The 19,693-nt window shown below is 47.3% G+C and overlaps 1 protein-coding gene across 2 annotated transcripts in view; it reads left to right on the top strand.

The window, feature by feature from the left end:
* The window catches only part of Cib4 (calcium and integrin binding family member 4), a 60,263-nt gene extending 40,864 nt beyond the window's left edge, over positions 1–19,399 (top strand). Inside the window, exons 4-7 of one of the 2 annotated variants that reach the window (XM_006504153.3) lie at positions 6,809–6,950; positions 16,388–16,497; positions 17,449–17,537; positions 19,215–19,399. In XM_006504153.3, the coding sequence (XP_006504216.1) occupies positions 6,809–6,950; positions 16,388–16,497; positions 17,449–17,537; positions 19,215–19,245 (372 nt within the window). In that variant the 3' untranslated portion in view covers positions 19,246–19,399. The remainder of the gene's footprint in view (positions 1–6,808; positions 6,951–16,387; positions 16,498–17,448; positions 17,538–19,214) is intronic. The other variant, NM_028483.1, reaches the window with a different exon arrangement.
* The last annotated feature ends 294 nt before the right edge of the window (positions 19,400–19,693 follow it).

Raw genomic sequence — 19,693 nt, 5'->3', positions numbered from 1 at the left:
ATTTTCCTCTTGGTGAGTAACAGTTGCGTATATGTTACAAATAGTATAAAATATCATTAGCGAAATAATAGGTGGAAAATGCCAGCCACCACTTGACATCGTAATAGGTCAGCGAATGTGAAACACTTGTTTGTGCAGGAAAAATATGTAACCCATCTACAAGTGTCTGGCTCATTTGAGAGCGCCGTCTCAAGACAGCTGAGCAGGCCTCCCTGTGGTTGCAAAGATGCTCAGTCAGTCCTCTCTGATCACAGATCCTTGTATATGTGTTGCTAGAAAACTCTAGAAAGAAAAATAAACCTGAGCGTATCAATGCTTTCTGCTGCAATTTCTGAGTGTCTGGACTGACTGTCCTGGTCACAGTCGCCTGGAGAAGATCTCCAAGAAGATTAACACCAACTCAGCTTGTTGTTTGTTCCCCATCAGTCACAGGCAGACTCGGCATCAATGATCACACTCAATTCACCGTAAGTAGTGGTGTGGTGTGGTGTGGTGTGGTGTGGTGTGTGTGTGCATCTGTGTGTGGGTATATGTTTATGTGTGCTTTTGCATATGTGAGTGTGGGTAGGTCAGAGGTCAACATCAGCAGTACTCCACTTTCTATTTTTGAGAGAGGGACTCTCATGAACTTGGAGCCTATCAATTTGGCTAGTGAGATTTAGGGACCCTCCTGTCCCCAGCTCCCTAGCGCTGAGATTACAAGTGTGCTCTGCTACACCTGACTCCTTGTGCGGCATCCAAACTCAGGTTCTCGGGCTTGCATGGCAAACACTTTCCTAACTAAGCTACCCCATACCCTCTGCTTTTTGGAGGTTTGTCTTATTTTGTTTTGTATTTCTATCCCCTCACCCAACATAATTCTTTATTCTTGGTTGTGAGAATAACCTTTAAAGACTGAGCCCATAATGTTTTTATTAATTATTTGGGAATTTCACACAGTGTACCCTGATCACATTCACTTCTTACTCTTTCCAGGTCCAGCCCCCCTACATCCCCCCCCAAAAAAAACCCAAAAAGGACAACAACCAAAACAACAAAAACTCCAACCCCCACCCACAAGGCCAATTTGTGTTACCCATGTACTGAGAAGACTGAGAGACATTGAAGACTTCTGTGGCAAGCGCCCTACACACAGAAGAAACAGTCCAGATAGAAAGCTACTGAGCAGTCCTTAAAAAAATTGTGCTAAATATGCTGATCTCTTTACAGTTGATGGCTTCTGGTGGGGGTGGGGGGGTGGGAGAGGAGGACTCGGTTTTCTTTAAAGGGGTTAAGCCACTGGGAGTTTGACCATGCTTTTTTTTTTTTTTAAAGATAGGTTTCGCTATGTAATTCCAGGTCAGCCTTAAACTCACGGTTCTCCTGCCTCAACCTCCTAAGAGCTGGGTTTACAGGCCTGTTCCACAGAATATGAGTAGAAATGATACTTTTATGAAAAACCTACTTTATTATTTGTCTTAGTCAGGGTTTCTATTCCTGCACAAACATCATGACCAAGAAGCAAGTTGGGGAGGAAAGGGTTTATTCAGCTTACACTTCCATACTGCTGTTCATCAACCAAGGAAGTCAGGACTGGAACTCAAGCAGGTCAGAAGGCAGGAGCTGATGCAGAGGCCATGGAGGGATGTTCTTTACTGGCTTGCCTCCCCTGGCTTGCTCAGCCTGCTCTCTTATAGAACCAAGACTACCAGCCCAGAGATGGCACCACCCACAAGGGGCCTTTCCCCCTTGATCACTAATTGAGAAAATACCTTACAGCTGGATCTCATGGAGGCATTTCCTCAACTGAAGCTCCTTTCTCTGTGATAACTCCAGCCTGTGTCAAATTGACACACAAAACCAGCCAGTACATTATTCATTCTGTAACATCTTCCTCACTTAGTGGATCAGAGACCCGTGGCTCTTCATGTAGTTCATTATTAAAGGGAAATCTAGGAACTCCAAATTAGAACCATCTGTACTTTTAACTCCGTAGCAAAGCCTTGACAGAGTGAGACCCGGCCCTCCTCTTCATCATTCAAAATACTTTCTTTGCTTTTTCCAAAGTTGTGTTGTATGTGCTATTATTCTTGCTGTCATTGACTGCTGACTTCTGGGTTTCCAGTCTAAGACAAGGGTATGTATATTATGTATGTCTATTACAAGGATTCCTCCCCTGGGAAGATACAAACATGCAGCTCTTCTTAGAAGGTCCCAGTGACAAAGCAAAATACCTTCCCTCCAAAGTCCAACCTAAGGAACCAATGAGCTTAGAGGGCTGACAGGGAACAGATGAGGGGTTGCTTACAGGACCATGAGTGAGCCCCTCCATACTACAAAGTTTTCACCCAGCATGGATGATGGCTTCCCAAGAGTCACGCAGACTTTCATTAACTTCCCCAGCTTTTATACTCTAACATATCCCAAGACCCCTAGGTCATTTGCAGTGAGGACAGAATTGCATACAAAGGCTGGAAAGAGTGACGAGTCTCAGGGGAGGGCTCACAACCCACCCAATCTCCCCTCCTCTGAGGAAACATCTGTAGCCAATGGGCCCTATCATGACGGTTGCTTGAAATCAGGCACCACTGGTCTAATGAAGACAGTGACTGTTTTGCTTGGAGGATAGCACACTCCAACCCCCAAACTTGTGTGTGTGTGTGTGTGTGTGTGTGTGTGTGTGTATGTGAAGTGAGCTGGGTCAAAGGGAGAGTGAACTGATCTTTCAGTAACCACCTCTGGAGCCCCAACACTGTCACCTTCATCAAACTCCTCAGTCCCAGCCAGGGTGGCAGAGGAGGAGGCCCTAGGGGAAGGAAGACTCCACCTCCTTCCCTAGTTGGGAATGTTCAGTGGTAGAGAGCTCACTGACCTGCCTTGCGCCCAACTGGGCATGGGCACAGAGAATTGAAGTAAGGGCATCTGGTCTTGTCTGCCTGGATTCCCAAGCCTTTCCATGTGGCATAAAACTGAATTTCAAGTAGGAAAGGGCCTCAGTGCTGGCATTTTCTAGCTGTTCCCTCTTATCTGCGTTTCAAACATTATCTTCAATTGTAGATTCCTTGCAGGAATCTTGTTAAGCCGTATATCCATTTGTGAGAGGGGTTAATGCAGTAAAGATTTGCTCACATAATTGATAAAGCCACTTAGCTAGGGACTCGGGACATATCATAGGAGTTCAAGCTATCAGCATCAATTAGAGAGAGGAAACCCAGGTATTTCTGGGTATGTCAAAGAATTGGATGCTCCAGCCTGAAGCGAGCTTAGCTTTTTGAGTGGGTCAGCCTGGTGTCCATGACAGATGATAGGCACAGCTGAAGCAGCGAGGCTGGGTGAAATGGAACCCCTTTGCATAAAACAGGGAGCTCTGAAGAGATGCCTTATCAGAGAAAAGGGATTGCCTTGCATCATGGTCATTTCTGGAACGTGTATGATATACGAATATATTTCTCTATGATACATTATATATGTGTGTATATGTACGTGTATTTGAATGTATGTATGTATGTATGTATATGTGTGTATACATATGCATATGTACGTCTGTATATGTATGTGTGTGTATGTATATACAACGGACCCCCCCCATAACCTGAAGTCCAAGATTAGGGTGTACACAGGGTTGGTTCCTTCTGAAGCCTGGGAGGAAGGTCAGCCCCAGCCTCTCCTACCTTCTGCAGGGCTGCTGTTGATCTCTGGTGTTCCTTGACTTATAAAAGCTTCACCCTGATGTTTTCCTCCATCTTCACATGGTGTTCTCTGAGAACACGTATCTGGGACCAGGTTCCCTTTGTATAAGGACAACATTGTATGTCATGAGGGTCCCAACTCTTGTGATGTCACTTTAAATTAGAGAATTATGCCTACAACTCTGCCTCCAAGTGAGGTCACGATTGAGGTACAGTGATTTACTATTATGACACAGGAATACTGGGGATGGGGGGGGGCAATTCACCTATAATGTTGGCCTCCACTCAAACCTCCTGATGTAGGTCCTTGGAGAGCGAAAGCTGGTGTGCTTGTGTGACATTCATGTGGCATGTACCATGCATGTGACAACCCATGCATTTGACAATCACTCGTCATAATTCTTAGAACACTGACTTTTGTTCTATTTTTGAGACAAGGTCTTGCTACATGGCCCTGTCTGGCCTGGTACTCTCTATGTAGCCAAGGCTGGCCTCTGATTCCCAAATTCCCCTCCCTCTGCCTCCTGAGTGCTGGGATTACAAGTGTGCACCACCATATTGGGTTTGAATTTTTAGAGCACTTAACATCTGCCCTCTTGGATGTGCAAGCACATGGTGCAGAGCTAAGGACTCCGAGCACAGTGCTGTAGCACTGATTTTCCATCTTGCATGGATGAAACGCTACATTTGTCAAACATCAATCCATGGTTTTTTAAGAATGACCCCAGGTGATGTGCATGCTTAGTAAAATTTGAGAACCACAGAGCCACCTGAAGTGACTGACCTACAATGTCTCATCTCAGATACATTGATGGACAAAAGAGAAACATGCATTTAAGTGTATGGCTGAGTCCTAGGAGGAATGAAAGAAAAAATAATCTCAAATATCAAAACTGGAGAAATGAAGCCAGAAAGCTAAGCATTGGCTGACCCAGGGCAGCATTAGAGAGAATGAGACGGTATAGATCAAGTGGCTCTCAACCTTCCTAATGCTGTGACCCTCCAGTACTGCTATTCATGTTGTGGTGACCTCCAACTATAAAATTATTTTTGTTGCTATTTTATACCTGTAATTTTGCTACTGTTAAGAATCATTATAAATATCTGTGTTTTCTGATGGTCTCAGGCAACCCACAGATTGAGGGTCTAAACCCTTAGCAGCTCTGTGTGTGTGTGTGTGTGTGTGTGTGTGTGTGTGTGCGTGCGCGCGCGCATGTGTTTGAGAAGGGGTAGGGATGTGGTGGGGACCTAACCCAGGATGTCACATATTCGAGGCTCTACTTCTGTGCTTCATTTCCAGCCTGGAAACCTAATTTGAACATTTCTCTGCTGACTCTCCACTGGTGCCCATGACAGATGATAGGCCACTGCACAGCTGAAGCAGAGAGAGTGGGCTAAACCCCTTTGCATAAAACATGGAGCTCTGAAGAGATGCCTTATCATAGAAAAGGGAGCTAGAAACAAACCAGAGAACCACTTCATCTGATTAAAATTTTGGGGGCTGGGGCTCTACTGTACACTCAGATCTGCTCTGAGGGTTTGCAGGGTCAGGCGGCTTAGTCGGGGTACATTTAAGAACAGGGATTTGAGGGAGCTATCAGGGTTTGTTTTGAAGTACAAGAGAGCTGGAGTTTGATAAGGTTTGCTGTCAGGCAACTTGAGAACGGGCAGGGGTGGGGAGCGCTGAGCAACTGGAGAAAGGTATCCTGGGAGCTGGGAGTAGACTGGAAGTCTAGAGAAAAAGCAAAGGCCACGTCAAAGCAGAACTCGCTACCTTTAAAGACTACCAAGCACACCTCCACATGGTTCCTCACGAAACCTGTAGTGATTGGCTGTCACTATAATACGGTACCTTTGGAGGCCATGTTAGAAAGTGATCTCACCTTTATAGTTTCAGCCCTGGGCCAGCTGTCCCCATTGCTTTGGAGCCTATGGTGAGGCAACAGATTACTCCTAGAGGGTCTAGAGAAGGAATCTGCTAATCTCATGGTACCTAGGAAGCAAAAGTCATTAAAAGGAGCTGGAGTCTCATGATCCTCTCTGAGGACGCATCTCTCCAATGTCCTTTTACTATGGCCACCTTTTAAAGCTTCTACTACCTCCTGGGGATCAAACCTTTAACACACAGGCTTTGGGGAGACAATTATATCCAAATGATAGCAAACCCTAAGGAGATCTGCCCCCTTACCCAAAAGCCCTCACCACCTGCCCATCCCCAGGGCCTGGAGGAAGAGTTGCATGGTGTGCATAGCATAGCTAGCTGTGTATGAGCTGGCAAATGGCTCCTGGGATGTCACAAGCCTGTGTGGAGGAAGCTCATGTGCCAAGGCCAGGGCCAGTCTGAGGGAACCTGAGTTGCTAAAATTGTGTAACACTTGGTAATTTGGGAATCTAATTTGGGGTTGGTGTGTGTGTGTGTGTGTGTGTGTGTGTGTGTGTGCATGCGTGCTCGGGAAGGGGTGGGAACCCAGGGTGTCACACGTGCTAGCAAATGCCCTACTGCTGGTCTTCATTTGCAGCCTGAGAACCTATTTTGAAAACGTCTCTGCTGATTCTGTGGTAGTTAAGTAGCAACTAACAGTTCTCATCGGCTGAGTTATTTATCAGACACTGGGTGATTTTTCTACATATTCCTCATGGCAATCCTACAAGGTAAACATAATTATTATCCCTCTACTGCCTAGAAATCTTTAACTCTGAGGGATAGGTAATGAATGTGACAGTTGTTCCCTAACTAATGACAGCATTACACTTAGATCTGCCGACTGCTACATCAATATGCTGATAGTGGTTAACTCCGGGGAATCGATTATAGATTTTATTTTGTTAATCCATTTTTAAATTTTTCAAAGTTTTAAATATAAAATGGAGGGAAATTTAATAGCCATAAAAGAACTCAACTGCACAACCAAAACAAGCTACTGGGATGTGTGTGCAGAAAGAGGTATGTGTGAGCAGAGAGGCCAAGCAGGGCCCCGTTGTCCTGGGTGCCTCCATCACACCTAGGGTCCTACTTCATTCTTTAGCTTGCTGCTCTTTTGATCTCAAGCCCAGGACACAGTGCTAACGGCAGGTGGGAGAGGCTCAGAGGGACCACACCCCTACCCTGATAGACCTTGTCTTTCCCACCCCCATCACAGGTCAACCCTTTCAGAGACCGCATCTGCAGGGTATTCTCCCACGACAACGTGTTCTCCTTTGAAGACGTGCTGGGCATGGCATCTGTATTCAGTGAGCAGGCCTGCCCCAGCCTGAAGATTGAGTATGCCTTTCGTATCTATGGTAGGTACCTTGGTTGGGGTGGTGGTGCAGAGTGGGAAGGAGAAAAGGGCCAAAAAGGACGTGCCATGTCTGAAATCCAACCACTGTTGGGGTTGTGTGACTGGGATTTATTGGCTCTTTGTGAGTATATATCATGTTTCTTGAGTCCTGCGAAATAACAAAACCGATTGAGACTCTTGGCTCTAATTGACAGAGGCTCTTCCCTCCATTTCTTTGGTGTAAGTGGCTTTTATTAGTGCTGTGACCAACACAGCTGACAATAAGCAGCCGAGGGGAGGGGGCATTTCTTAGGGCTCGGTCTGAAGACACATAGTCCATTGTGGCAGGGACAGCTTGGTGGCTGGCAAGCAGCCCACAGGAGCTGGAGTGTGCGACTGGGATGCCTCACCTCTTTCCATTTTGCTGGGACAGGAGTCAGAGATGACAGACAGGATGCTGGATGGTGCCGTAAGCCTTCAGTCCTACCCACTTAAGAAAGCCATTTCCTCCCTGGCTCAGTTACTCCTCCCGAAGGTTCCACAGTCTCTGAAAACAGCGCCAGCATCTGGGGACCAGATGTTCAACACATGAGCTTGGAAGGGCTATTTCAGGTTCAAATTATAAAGCCGTCAAGGGAACTTGGGGTTGCCAGTGTGGCTATCTAATGATTTCTCTCTGAGCAGGCCGGGAAGAAAAAGAAGAGTCATGTGGGTGCGAAGGATTTGGGCTTGTCTGGCAGGAAGGTTGGATGGGACGTGCAAGTCTTAAACACTAGAACCATCTCTGCACACAATGACTTCGTACACTCCAAGTCACTTTGATTTCCTGAGAATCACTTTTCTTATCTTGAAAGGGAAGGAACTTGAGAGAGACCACCTCTGAGGGCTTTGGGATCTCCCCTTCGCCTTGCAATGTCCCCTTAGCACAGTAAGATTCTCGAACCTCTCCAAAGCAACCAAGGAGTCAAGGAAAGCTTGAGATGCCCTCCACACTCCGCACCTGCCTTTAAGCATATCACGGTAACGCCTTTGTTTGCAGAGGCAGCCTGGTGTGGGGCAGCACAGCCTGTTCTGTTTAAGTAGGCCATCCAGCTTCTCCTTTTCTCGGACATCGGCGAACAGACTCATGCAGACTGAGGAAAACCTAAACTTGCTAGGATTACCAGTGGCACATCCCTGTAATCCTAATATTTAAGAGACTGGGACAGAGGGATAACAGCTTTAAACACCAACTGGGCTACAGAGGGAGACATTGTTGTAGCCATGGGCTGGTGCGATAGCTCAGTGCTGTAGAATGCTTGACCAGGATAGACAAGCCTCTGGATTTGATTCTCAAACAAACAAACAAACAAACAACCCCAAATTCCCTGTAAACTGAGGAACCTGAATGACAGGATTGCAGTCTGAATTAAACCCAAAATGTCAGCACTGTTTTGGAGAAATATAGCAGAACTCAGAGTCCCTACAACAAACATTTACAACACTCCAAATGAAACCTAAAAATGACCTGAAATGCAAGAACATTCTTTTAAATCTTGCTGCAGCCTCCAGAATGGAGACTGACTCTGACATGACCCAGATACTGAAATTCACTGATAAAAAGTTTTAAAACAGCCATCACAACGGTCTTCGGTTTTTGGAGAAAGAGAAAGAGACAAGGGAGAAAGAAGGCAGGAATGGAGAGGGGGAGAGAGGGAGAAGGAGGAAGATGAAGGGTAGCGGTTGACTTAGATAATTAGGGTGGCTGGCACCCCACAGTCTGCTGTGAGTGAGACACCCAGGAAGGATGTGATTGAATTCAGTCCAAAGGCACAAGGACCAAGAGTGCTGCTGGCCCAGGACAGAGCCGAAAGACAAAAGCCCCTCCCTCCTCTGGATGACACCCACCCACACTGACAAACGTCATCTTGGGTTTTATGTTTTTGTTTTTGTTTTTTTTTTACTTTATATTTGTGGGGTGTGTGTGTGTGTGTGTGTGTGTGTGTGTGTGTGCAGTACCCAAGCAGACCACAAAAGCTCATTAGCTTCTCTGGAGTTGCTAGTTGTGCGTATCCCAACTCGGTTGCTGGGAAGCAAACTCAGGTCCAGGTCCAGGTCCTCTGCCAGGTGCTCCACACAGATGAGCTCTTCAGCCCCTCCTTTTTTTTTTTTTTAAATTCTTTGATGACTTCATACATGTATGTAATGTATTTATTCATTTTCAACTCCTAGTACCGTCTTTAATTCCTCTAAGACAACTGTTGGTTCCCTTCCTTACCAACAAGAGGCCCCTCCAACTTTCGTGTGTGTGTGTGTGTGTGTGTGTGTGTGTGTGTGTGTGTGTGTGTGGAGAGAAAGAGAGAGAGAGAGAGAGAGAGAGAGAGTTAGAAAGTTAATTGGGGTTGCTTACATGATCATGGCTGAAGAGTTATTTACTGAAACATGGCAATTTACCAGTGTCTACACCACTGAAGAAAACTACTCCCTTTCCCCTACAACTGTTAACTCTCAATAGCTCCTGACTCAGGGGTGGGCGAAGCTTCAGGAGGCCGCCTCCCCAACACAAAGGGCCTCTTCTGCAGATCTGAATGGAACCTTTAGCTGACTGACTCAAATGCTAATCTGTTCCAGAAATTCTCACAGACACACCAGGAAGTAATTTTTTTTTCTGCCTTTATCTGGGCATTCCTCAGCCAAGTCAAATTGACACACAAGATTGGCCATCACAATAACCATTTCCAATAAAGTAAAAGAAAAGATATGAAATCTCAGCAGAAAAAAAAAATGCAGCTCTGAGAAGGAATTAAATGGGTGGGGCCTGGCAGCTTCAGCATGGGGAGACTGAGGCAGGAGGATCACATGTTCAAGATGGGCTATGAAGGGAGTTCAAGGCTAGCCTGGGGACCTTAGCAAGTCTGTATTACAACATTTTAAAAAGTGAAGTGCTGGGATGTAGTTCAATGGCAGCATGCCCGCCCAGTCTACAGTAGCCTTTAGGTTCATACCTCACTGCCAAAGAAAGCCAAACAAACACGAAAACACATATGAAATCGAAAGTCAGTGGGCGGACTCAACAGGAAAACCGAGGAAACAGACGAAAGGCTAAATCTGAAAACACACGGAGAAAAAATCTGAATAAGAGAGAGCAAATATTGAAAGAATTTAAGAACAGGGCCTCTGGGACATGCTGAGTTAGAAAGGTTGAAATGTACAGTCCGTGATTCAATTGGAGGGTAAGAACGCTAGCTGAAGAACTAATCACCCCAGATGTCTTACATTTGGTGCATGACACAATTTCATAGTGAATGAATCCCAAGCCAAATGAAGTCATAGACCCGTGTATTACCTCAACAGTCTCATCCTGTATGTGTGTCTGTCTCTGTGTGTCTTTGTGTTCTGTGTGTTTGTCTGTGTCTGTGTCTGTGTGTGTGCGTGTGTCTCTGTGTATGTCTGTGTGTATGTCTGTGTGTGTGTCTGTGTGTATGTCTGTGTGTGTCTGTGTGTATGTCTGTGTGTGTCTGTGTATGTCTGTGTGTATGTCTGTGTGTGTGTCTGTGTGTATGTCTGTGTGTGTCTGTGTGTATGTCTGTGCGTGTCTGTGTGTCTGTGTGTGTGTGTCTGTGTGTATGTCTGTGTGTGTCTGTGTGTATGTCTGTGCATGTCTGTGTGTCTGTGTGTATGTCTGTGCATGTGTGTGTCTGTGTGTGTGTGTCTGTGCGTGTGTCTGTGTGTGTGCATGTGTGTATCTGTGTGTATGTGTCTGTGTGTGTGTGTGTCTGTGCATGTGTGTGTGTCTGTCTGTGTGCACGTGTGTCTATGTGTATGTCCGTGTGTGTGTGTGTGTGTGTATGTAGGTGTGTGTGTGTATGTGTGTGTCCGTGTGTGTGTGTGTGTGTGTGTAGGGGTGTGTGTGTGTGTGTATGTGTGTGCGCAGGTGCGTGTGTCTATGCTCCTTTATAGCTTCCCCCTTCCTTATCCCAAGCAGTTCGGAGCACCCCTAGGGAGTATTCCCTGGATCCCAGAAGTCCTAAGCTTGCTAGTCACCACCAGGGTTCTGTCAGATGTGGCAGCTGTGCTGACTGAAGTCCCCGTCACGCTCTCTAGGACAAGACAGCTCCTCTAGCAGAACAGTGACCCAGCTCAGCCTTCTTATCTCAGCCAAGAGTGCGTGGGTTGTAAGTCACAGAAACTTAGCTAGTGAAGCAACAGATAAAGGCTCGGCAGTGAATAGTCTGCCCGGCGTGGGTGAAAAAAAGGCACCCAAAGCTCATGGCTTCAGGTGCCATGCTCCATGGCTTCAGGGTACCTGGCAGTTAAAAGTCCAGGCTTGGCTTTATTGGGCCCTTTATGCTTCTTCCTTCCTCCCCTTTCCTCCTTCCTCCTCTTCCTCTTCCTTCCTTCCTCCTCCCTCCTCCTTTCTCCCTCCTTCTCTTCCCTCCTCTTCCTTTTCTCCTTTCCTCCTCCTCCCCTCTCCTCCCTCCTCCTCCTCTTCTAATTTTTATTCTCTTTGTGATAGGGTCTCAATATAAAGTCCTGTCTAGTCGGGAACTCACAGAGATCTACCTGCCTCTACCTCCTCAGTGCTGGGATGAAAGTGTATGCTACCACTCCCAGCAGGACCCCTCTTTTAAAGTCTCTTAAAACAAAACTCCAGTCAAAGTTCCAGCTACGCTGCTTCCCATCCGGAGAATGCTGGCTACAGAAGCCTTTTGGGCTGCTGGCAGAGCACGGTTCTTGTGTTCATGGACCTTTGGCCCTGGCTTCTTGCTGCCTAGGAGCTGGAGTCTGCCCTCAGCTTCTGCAGGCTACCCTTGGAGCCTTGATACACAGCCTTGCCAGTGTGACCACGTATCTTCAGAGATAATGAGAGGGATGATCCTTGTTGCATCTACGGTTAGAGGAAGGCTTCCATGGTATAATCTGATCATGAAAGTGCCATCCATCCCATCATGCCTGCCAAATTGTTGGTTGGAAGCAGGCTACAGTCTCCATCTAAACCAAATAGTACCAAAAGGTGTGAATTATGGAGGGTTGGGAGACAGGGCATGTGACAAGTGCTTATGTATCCGGGGTAGCCTCAAATTCACTTGAACTCCTGATCTTCCTGCCTCTACCTCTAGAATTCTGGTATTATAGTAACGTACCATCAAACCCAGCTCCAGATGTCTGTCCCTGAGTGGCTTCTCTACTCCCAAATATGGAATATGTACACTATAGACCTCAGAGAGGAACAAAGGCCTGGTTACAGCTAGAAAGCTGTCAGAAAGCTAGGTAGCTTCTCTACATGGTTGCTAAGTAACCCTCTGTTTTCCCAGACTTGAGCTTCTTTATCTGTGCCCATGGACTAAAGATGACTACCGTCGTGCCTCCATGGCATGCTGTTCATACTCTGAGTAACTAGCCACAGACACGGCTTCTCCGTTTCTATCTCTCAGAAGGTGCTGAATGGCTCAGCCAAGCCAATGATCTGATACTTTGGGTTGGAATCAGCCTTGCCAAGTTACCTACAACCAAAAGAAAAGCAGGGTCACATGAATAAACCATAGGTGAAGACACTTCTCAGGGGCAGGAAAGGCTGGTGTTATGGCTCAAGCCTGTAATCTCAACACTGAATCGGGAAAGCTTCAAGAAGCAGGAGTTCAAGGCCATCCTCCTACGCATAGTGAGTTCAAGGCCAGCCTGGGACTTGTGAGACTTTGTCTTGACAAAAGGAAAGAAGGAAGGAAAGGAAAGGAAAGGAAAGGAAAGGAAAGGAAAGGAAAGGAAAGGAAAAGGAAAGGCTCTGCTTCCATCTATGGTTTTCAGAGCCTAATTTAAAAAAATCTCCAAACCCATCATGGATTAGATGCTCACAAGCATCTTCTAGACACAGGACCAACTTTGCTTAGCTTTAGAAATGAGAATGTTCAGCCCTCAGAGGTCAGACTGAGCGATTGGGGCCAAGCTGGAGACCAGACACACACTCCCACCACCAGTGTTCTTGAATCTTCTTCTGTTCCTCTCCAAGGCCCTGAAGCACACAGTTATTCCCCTTCCCCAATGATCCCTAAGCACAAAGACCAAAAGCTCAACTTCGCCATGAAAAACAATGGTGTAAATAGGTATCTGGGACTCATGTCCCAGGCTGTACCAGTACACCCAGACAAGTCAAAGTTCTCTTTGTCTGAAGAGTTGTGAGTACACGGCTGCCTGCTCAGTGTGAGACAGAACTCCAGGATCCTTGTATCTAAAGCCTGGTACCTACAGGCTGCTCAGGAAGTCTGAAGTGATGGCCCATAAGGAAGGGGGAAGAGGAATGAAAAGGAAGAATGAAGAGGGACAGAGGAGAATGTGTTGGTAACGGTCATGGTAGTGATTCTCCCAAGAATTCAAAGACCTCTCAAAGCTTCTGACATGATGACTCCAAGCAAGATTCGGGGACCAGGCTAGGGAGCATATCAAACATGTAGACTCTCCTCTGAATCAAGTCTGCATCTTAGCAGGACACTCCCCCGCCCCAGTTTCTGCCCCTAAATAGTCTAGAAAGCCATGCTTTAGCCTCCTGTCTCCCAAACCTGACTGCACACTCGAATCACCTGGGAGTTAAAACAAAACAAGAAACAACCTGATGTAATGGTAGCTCCTGGTCATTGATTGGGCTCTTACAAGCCCTCCTGGGTATTTCTAATGTGCAACAGATTTGGAAGTTCCTGCTTCAGCTCACTGTGTCAGTCAGGATTGCACTCAGCTACATGTTGCAATGTCCCTGGTTAAAAACAAAGGTCTACAGACAGGCAGTCCAGAATGGTGGCTCCAGAAGACAAGCAAGGACCCAGAGTCCTTTAGGCTTCCTAGTCTATAAAGTGTTGCTATGAGACTGTTTTCCTATTGTCCTCATGAGCACAAAATGGCTTTTATGCCTACAGACTTCTCATCTCTCTTCTAGGCAGGGAAAGTGGCGTGTGGGGGTAGGGAGGGGTGGAAGAAGGAAGAAAGATGGAATTTACATCCAAAGACACAAATGAGTCAACTCCTCTTCTCACAAGCTTTCTTGGAACTCCACCAAGACCCTTCAGTTTATATTTCATGGGCCAGAATGATGTCATACGGCCACCCATTGCTGCGGCAGAGACGGGAAAGCCATGAATTTTCATCTGAGCACAGTGTCGTCTTGAACAAGAACTGTTTTGAAAATGGCTACTGGGTGAGACTTGCAGAGGGGCTAGAGCACCTTGAGGCCTGGAACTCACCTCCTGGGAACCAGTTCTGTATTGAGGGACATTCTGGCCTCCAGGTGACCAATGCCACATCTCTTCATACCTCCAGGATGATTTACCACCTGTCAGAGACCAACATCTGGGCCATACCTTTCTGAAACCTAACCCAACCACTTAGATGCCAGTGGCTAGCTGAAGCTGTAGAGGGAGCCTAGGGCAAATGTATTGAAAGCTTGCCCTTGGTCTGCAAGCAATGCGTGGTTTTTGCTCATAGCAGTTCTTTGAGGAAACACATTTTGGAGATAATTGGTGACTGAGCCTTAACCATGCCAGTTCCCTAAACTTGTATGGTGTCAAGAAGCAAGTGAGAGAGAGCCCCCACACCCATCCAAGTGGCCAATCACAGGCTGGGAGTCCCAAGACTGCTGGGTCAGCATAGACAGAGATCCAGCCAAATGACAGTCTCCCTGGCCCTAGCCCTCTCCCAGACAGCTCTGCCCTTACACCCCCAAAGGACAGGAACCATCCAGGGCTACATTTACTCTAGCAAATTATTCTGTTTTCATATGGCTTGGGACCAAAGCCATGTCATTTTCTGTAGTCTCTGCATGTGGGAGCCAGGCCAGCAGGATGCTTGGGGACACTGCAGGGGCTGCAGAGATACTTACTGGCAGTGTGGTGTCACTGTGGCCACTCGATGCTTCCTGTGCCCCCACCCCTTTCACCTGCTCCTCTGACTCACTTTCTATGGTGTGCAGGAGTTATATGGGAGAGCTGAGCAGGGAGAAAACCCAAGAGCAGCTCAGACTAGGGCTCCAGCCATGGGCCAAGAATCCAGTCAGGGAAGTACTGTACCTTCCATATGCATGCTTTGCTTTTGGAGACAGACATTTCTTGGCTCTGCTGTAGAACGACTCTGGTAATAGCAGACTCTGAGCCTCAGTTTCCCTAATAGCCCATTAGCTCTACCTGTCATTCTTCAAAGTGGGATGTTAGAGTCTTTCGGGCTTCCATTTTGAGTATTTAGTGATAAGAGGTGATGGACAATTAAGCCCTGGCTACAGCTAACGGAATCTTCTGCGTTCCAGACTTATGACAAGGGAGGCTAAGCATCCCCTATGCAACCTTCACATTGTAGAGACACAGCTATTTTTCTCATGTTACAGACAGGGAAACTGAGGCTCAAATAATGAGCTGAGATGTTACACACACACACACACACACACACACACATATGATGTGATGATGTAGAGAAGCCAAAAGTAGTTAATCACAGTGGCTCTAAGGTTCCATGGCTTTAGGGATCCTGGCTCCTCCTACTCATGCCTTTGTTTTCCATTCCCATGATTACCTTATTGTCTCAAAGATCTTCCCAGAAGTCGTTTGACCACCTCTTGGAGCAAGAGAGGCTGGGAAATGCAGTGTTCAGTCTGGATAGGTGGCTTTTTGTAACGAAGGCAGTTGTGCATGATAAAGAGTGCAGATTATTGGTTGAGTTTGAATGGAAGGATTTAGTCACAACCCCAACAGCTACTAAGGGTGAGTGAGCATTCATCCATCCGTTTATTCTTGAGACTCTACTCCGTACTAGGTACTGCCCTCAGAATTAGAATATCAAGCTATATGGAGCATTTCTCAAGCCCCTGGCCCTCTGAGGGTGCAGTCAGAGTTCTTGAAGCCAACCCAATAGTGGCACAAGGTGCAAGAACTACCATCCCACTTCCTTGAGAAGCTGGGACACATGTCCAAGTCAATGAGGCAGCCACTACACAGGGACAGAAGCGTGGGAAGATGCCCAAGGATTTGGGTTCCAAACCCAGGCCACCTCCCACTCCTCCTCTACTCTACCCGGCTCCTGGCTACCAAGCTACAACCTGGCTTCTGAGTTCTGAAATGGAGATTCCCACAGGCTTTGACGTGAAGCCAGGTCAGCCTAGGTGGATTTGAACTTTGCTCTTCCATTCCCTGGCCCCATGGACAAGACATATCATACCTGAGCCTCACTCTCCTCTCAGCAAAATAATATAAGAGTAGATGGTGAGGATTCAATGACTAAAAGTAGGATGCATCTGAGCACACAGTAGGCATACAGTCAATGCTTATAATTATTGCAGTCATTGTTGCCTACGGTTGGTCCTTCTGCAGCATGTCCTACCCCTTCAAGTCAGCTAGGTCATGTCCCAGATTCTAGACCCACTTGGGGCAAATGGACCCCACTTGAGCTCTCTGACACTTATGGGAGTCGATCCGCAGGCCAGGGACTCAGCCTCCATCTCCTCTGCAGATTTTAACGAGAATGGTTTCATTGATGAGGAGGACCTCGAGGAGATTGTGCTAAGACTACTGAAAAGTGACGACGCGTCTGAGGACCTGCTGATGGACGTCATGCACCATGTGTGTATCCAGAGGCTGAAGGGTGGGACCTGGGTGGTCACCCAAAGTTCACAGATACAGGCCTTCTTCTCCTTCTTGTTCTCCTTCTCCTTTTTAAAAGATTTATTTATTATATGTAAGTACACTGTGGCTGTCTTCAGAAACAACAGAAGAGGGCATCAGATCTCATTACAGATGGTTGTGAGCCACCATGTGGTTGCTGGGATTTGAACTCAGGACCTTCAGAAGAGCAGTCAGTGCTCTTAAGCACTGAGCCATCTCTCCAGCCCCTACAGGCCATCTTCTTTGGAAGGGATTGGTCCAGAGTCCCCTGCAGCTGCCATGGGGTGGGCGGCACATGGTGCCCTGAGAAGTGGGTACACAGTGGAGAGAACTTTGCCTCAACTGTCTGTCCTTCCAATGAGAATCGTCTATGTTCCCCAGAACAATGTATCCTGCCCTCCCTCCTGAAAGCTTCCCACCCACATGAGGCACCAAGGACCACAGTGTCTTCTCCCGTGCTATTCATGAGGAGCACAGTGCCCAGATGTCCTAGTGACGAGGTGTAGAGAGAGCCCCGAAAACCTAAGATGAGGCACAGGCCCGTGTGCTCTCAGGCTGTGAGAACCCCTTAGTATCTCAGGTCTGGATGGTACCACCTGACTCGGGCTTCTTACGATGAAGGGCCCATGTTAATGTCTGGCTGATGAGGTGAATGGGGCCTACTGTTCTCACTTCCACATTGGTGCTGGAGGACCTCCTCCCCCCCCCCCCCATGAGAAGAGTCCTTCCAGAAGAAAGTCTCCTCTACACCTACCTTAGCTCACACACCTTCACCTCTCTGTGGGGCAGAAGCTCTGAGACACTCTGGCGTGTGGTAGGTAGTTCCTCTACACAGACCATTTTCTCCCTCCTCTTGAGATCCATCTCCTGTCAGCCTGAGGCTCCTCACAAGCTCCTCTGTCCCAGCAGGTCCTGAGTGAGTCAGATCTGGACAATGACAGTATGCTTTCCTTCTCCGAGTTCGAACACGCCATGGCCAAATCTCCAGATTTCATGAAGTAAGACACTCTTGAGGGCGGGGGTTTTCCACCAAGGTTGGAGGGAGTGAAGGTTCTCTAGTCTCCCCAGGACCAAAGGCTATCTCTCTCTTCCTATGGAATTCATAGGTTTGCAGGGCTTCACTGATTCTTTCAGAAATGGTAAATAAAGCTTCCGAGAAATCAGCTAACCTTGGGGAACCAAGAGGGGCTGACAGGATGCCAGGGTTTGCAAACCATGTGTGGGGTTGGTACAACCTCAGAGCCATTGCCCCTGATGGCAGACATCTACGTCTGTCTCTCATACTGGCCTTCAGATATGACCTGAACATAGCCCAGATATACTGGGAGATGACAAGAGAAACAAATGGTTCCACTGGAGAGCAGAAGGGATCTTAGCGATCTATGCTCCAGACTTCTTCCAGATGACTGGCTCTCTGCATTTCCAAGGCCATATTTACCAGTTTTCTAGTTCCTTCCAATTCAGAATGAGTACATCATCTCTAGAGATGATCCTCATCATGACCGAAGAGGCCTTTCGTATGTATGCCAAGTTGGCATCTGGTGACACATGCCTTTCGCGCTTGCCCCTAACGCTGCCCCTTGCCTCATAGAATAGATGAGTTTGATGGTGAAAAAGGAAGATGGCTTTTGAAAATTTTACAAACCAACTCAAAAAAGGACAGAGCCAAGTCTACCAGGAACCTTGGCAGGAGCCAAGATAGCTACACATTCCTGTCTCCCTCCCTCCCTCTTCCTGACCTGCTTCTCCGTCTTTCTGACCCGACCCCCCTCCCCCCGCCCCATTCTCTCTTCTCCTACACACTTACTTCCACTGCACACCAGCAACCTCTGGGTTGCCAGACATGGCCTATCATGTGTCATGGACTCCCAACAGTTTGTGTCTGTTTGATTTAACTTCAGTGACTCTTAAAGTAATGTCCCAGCTCAATTCTGAATTCCCAGGGATTCTGACTGGGTCAGGCCACACTTCTTCCAACCACCTTGATGGACACGACATCTCTAGGTTCCAGGGATGGGGCTAGGGCAGAACCTAGAGATGCCATGCTCGAATCACCTTCATTAAAGGAAACCCCTCTTCCTCCACAATGGCCCCACACAACACAGCTGCTGGAATCTACCTGCCCTGCACCTCTGTCTGAATCATTCCTGTTTTTTTCCACTGGCCACCCAAAAATTCAGAAACCCTTTGTGTTCTGGTGATGCTAATAGAAGCTTAAAGAAAGTTTAGGAATTGGGGAAAGAACTTAAACTCCTTGCTATGCAATCATGAGGACCCGAGTTTGACCCCTAGTGTCCATATTAGAAGCTGGGTGTGGTGGTGTAAACTAGCAATAGCAAGGCTAGGGATGCTGAGCAGGAGGGCCCCTGGGCTCCCTGGTCCCAGCAAGAGACTTTGTCTGAAAACAAACAAAACCAGAAACAAGGTAAATGACTCCTAAGGAGCCACACCTGGGCTGCTCTCTGGTCTCCACACGTGTGCATATGTGTACATGCACCCTCATTGACACTCATGAACACATGTACACACACACACACACACACACACACAGAGAGAGAGAGAGAGAGAGAGAGAGAGAGAGAGGACTGTTTGAACCAGCTGGGACCACTGCCTACAGAAAAGGCCATGATAGGGCAAGGTGGGGGACCTCAGATGGCTCTGGGACTCTCTTTCAGCTCTTTTCGGATTCACTTCTGGGGCTGCTGATGTGGAGGTCATCGGCTGGTTCGGCAGCTTCAATGAAGACTACTGGACACCCCCTGCATCCAGGCACTGTAGAATCTGATTTGAATTATGACTCAGCTCTGTCCATCCTTCACCTCTAGAGTACTGTTTGCTAAGTAAATATGTGTTTCCCCCATCCAGACCCACTGCTTTCTGAAGGTCCTACATAGGGAGTTGGTGTTTCTTCTAGGGCTCAGGTTTGCCAACAACTCCCGGCAAGCGGGCATGGCAACCTTTTTGAGGACAGAGTTCAAACCTCGACCCACGACAGAGGAGAAGACTAAGCCAAATGGAACAAAGTTCAGAAGGGAAATATTCGTCCTTCCCTCCTCTGGAACCCACCCATGATCAGGATGCACACATAGCTGTCATTCCAGCTGGCGTCTGGCTTGCCTGGCTTCCTTCCATGGAGAAGACATCTTGGCCCTGC

This window comes from Mus musculus, chromosome 5 (genome assembly GCF_000001635.26).
Source record: "Mus musculus strain C57BL/6J chromosome 5, GRCm38.p6 C57BL/6J".
Classification (NCBI taxonomy): domain Eukaryota; kingdom Metazoa; phylum Chordata; class Mammalia; order Rodentia; family Muridae; genus Mus; species Mus musculus.
The sequence above is the reverse complement of the archived record's forward strand: the minus strand, read 5'-3'. Positions and strand labels throughout refer to the sequence as shown.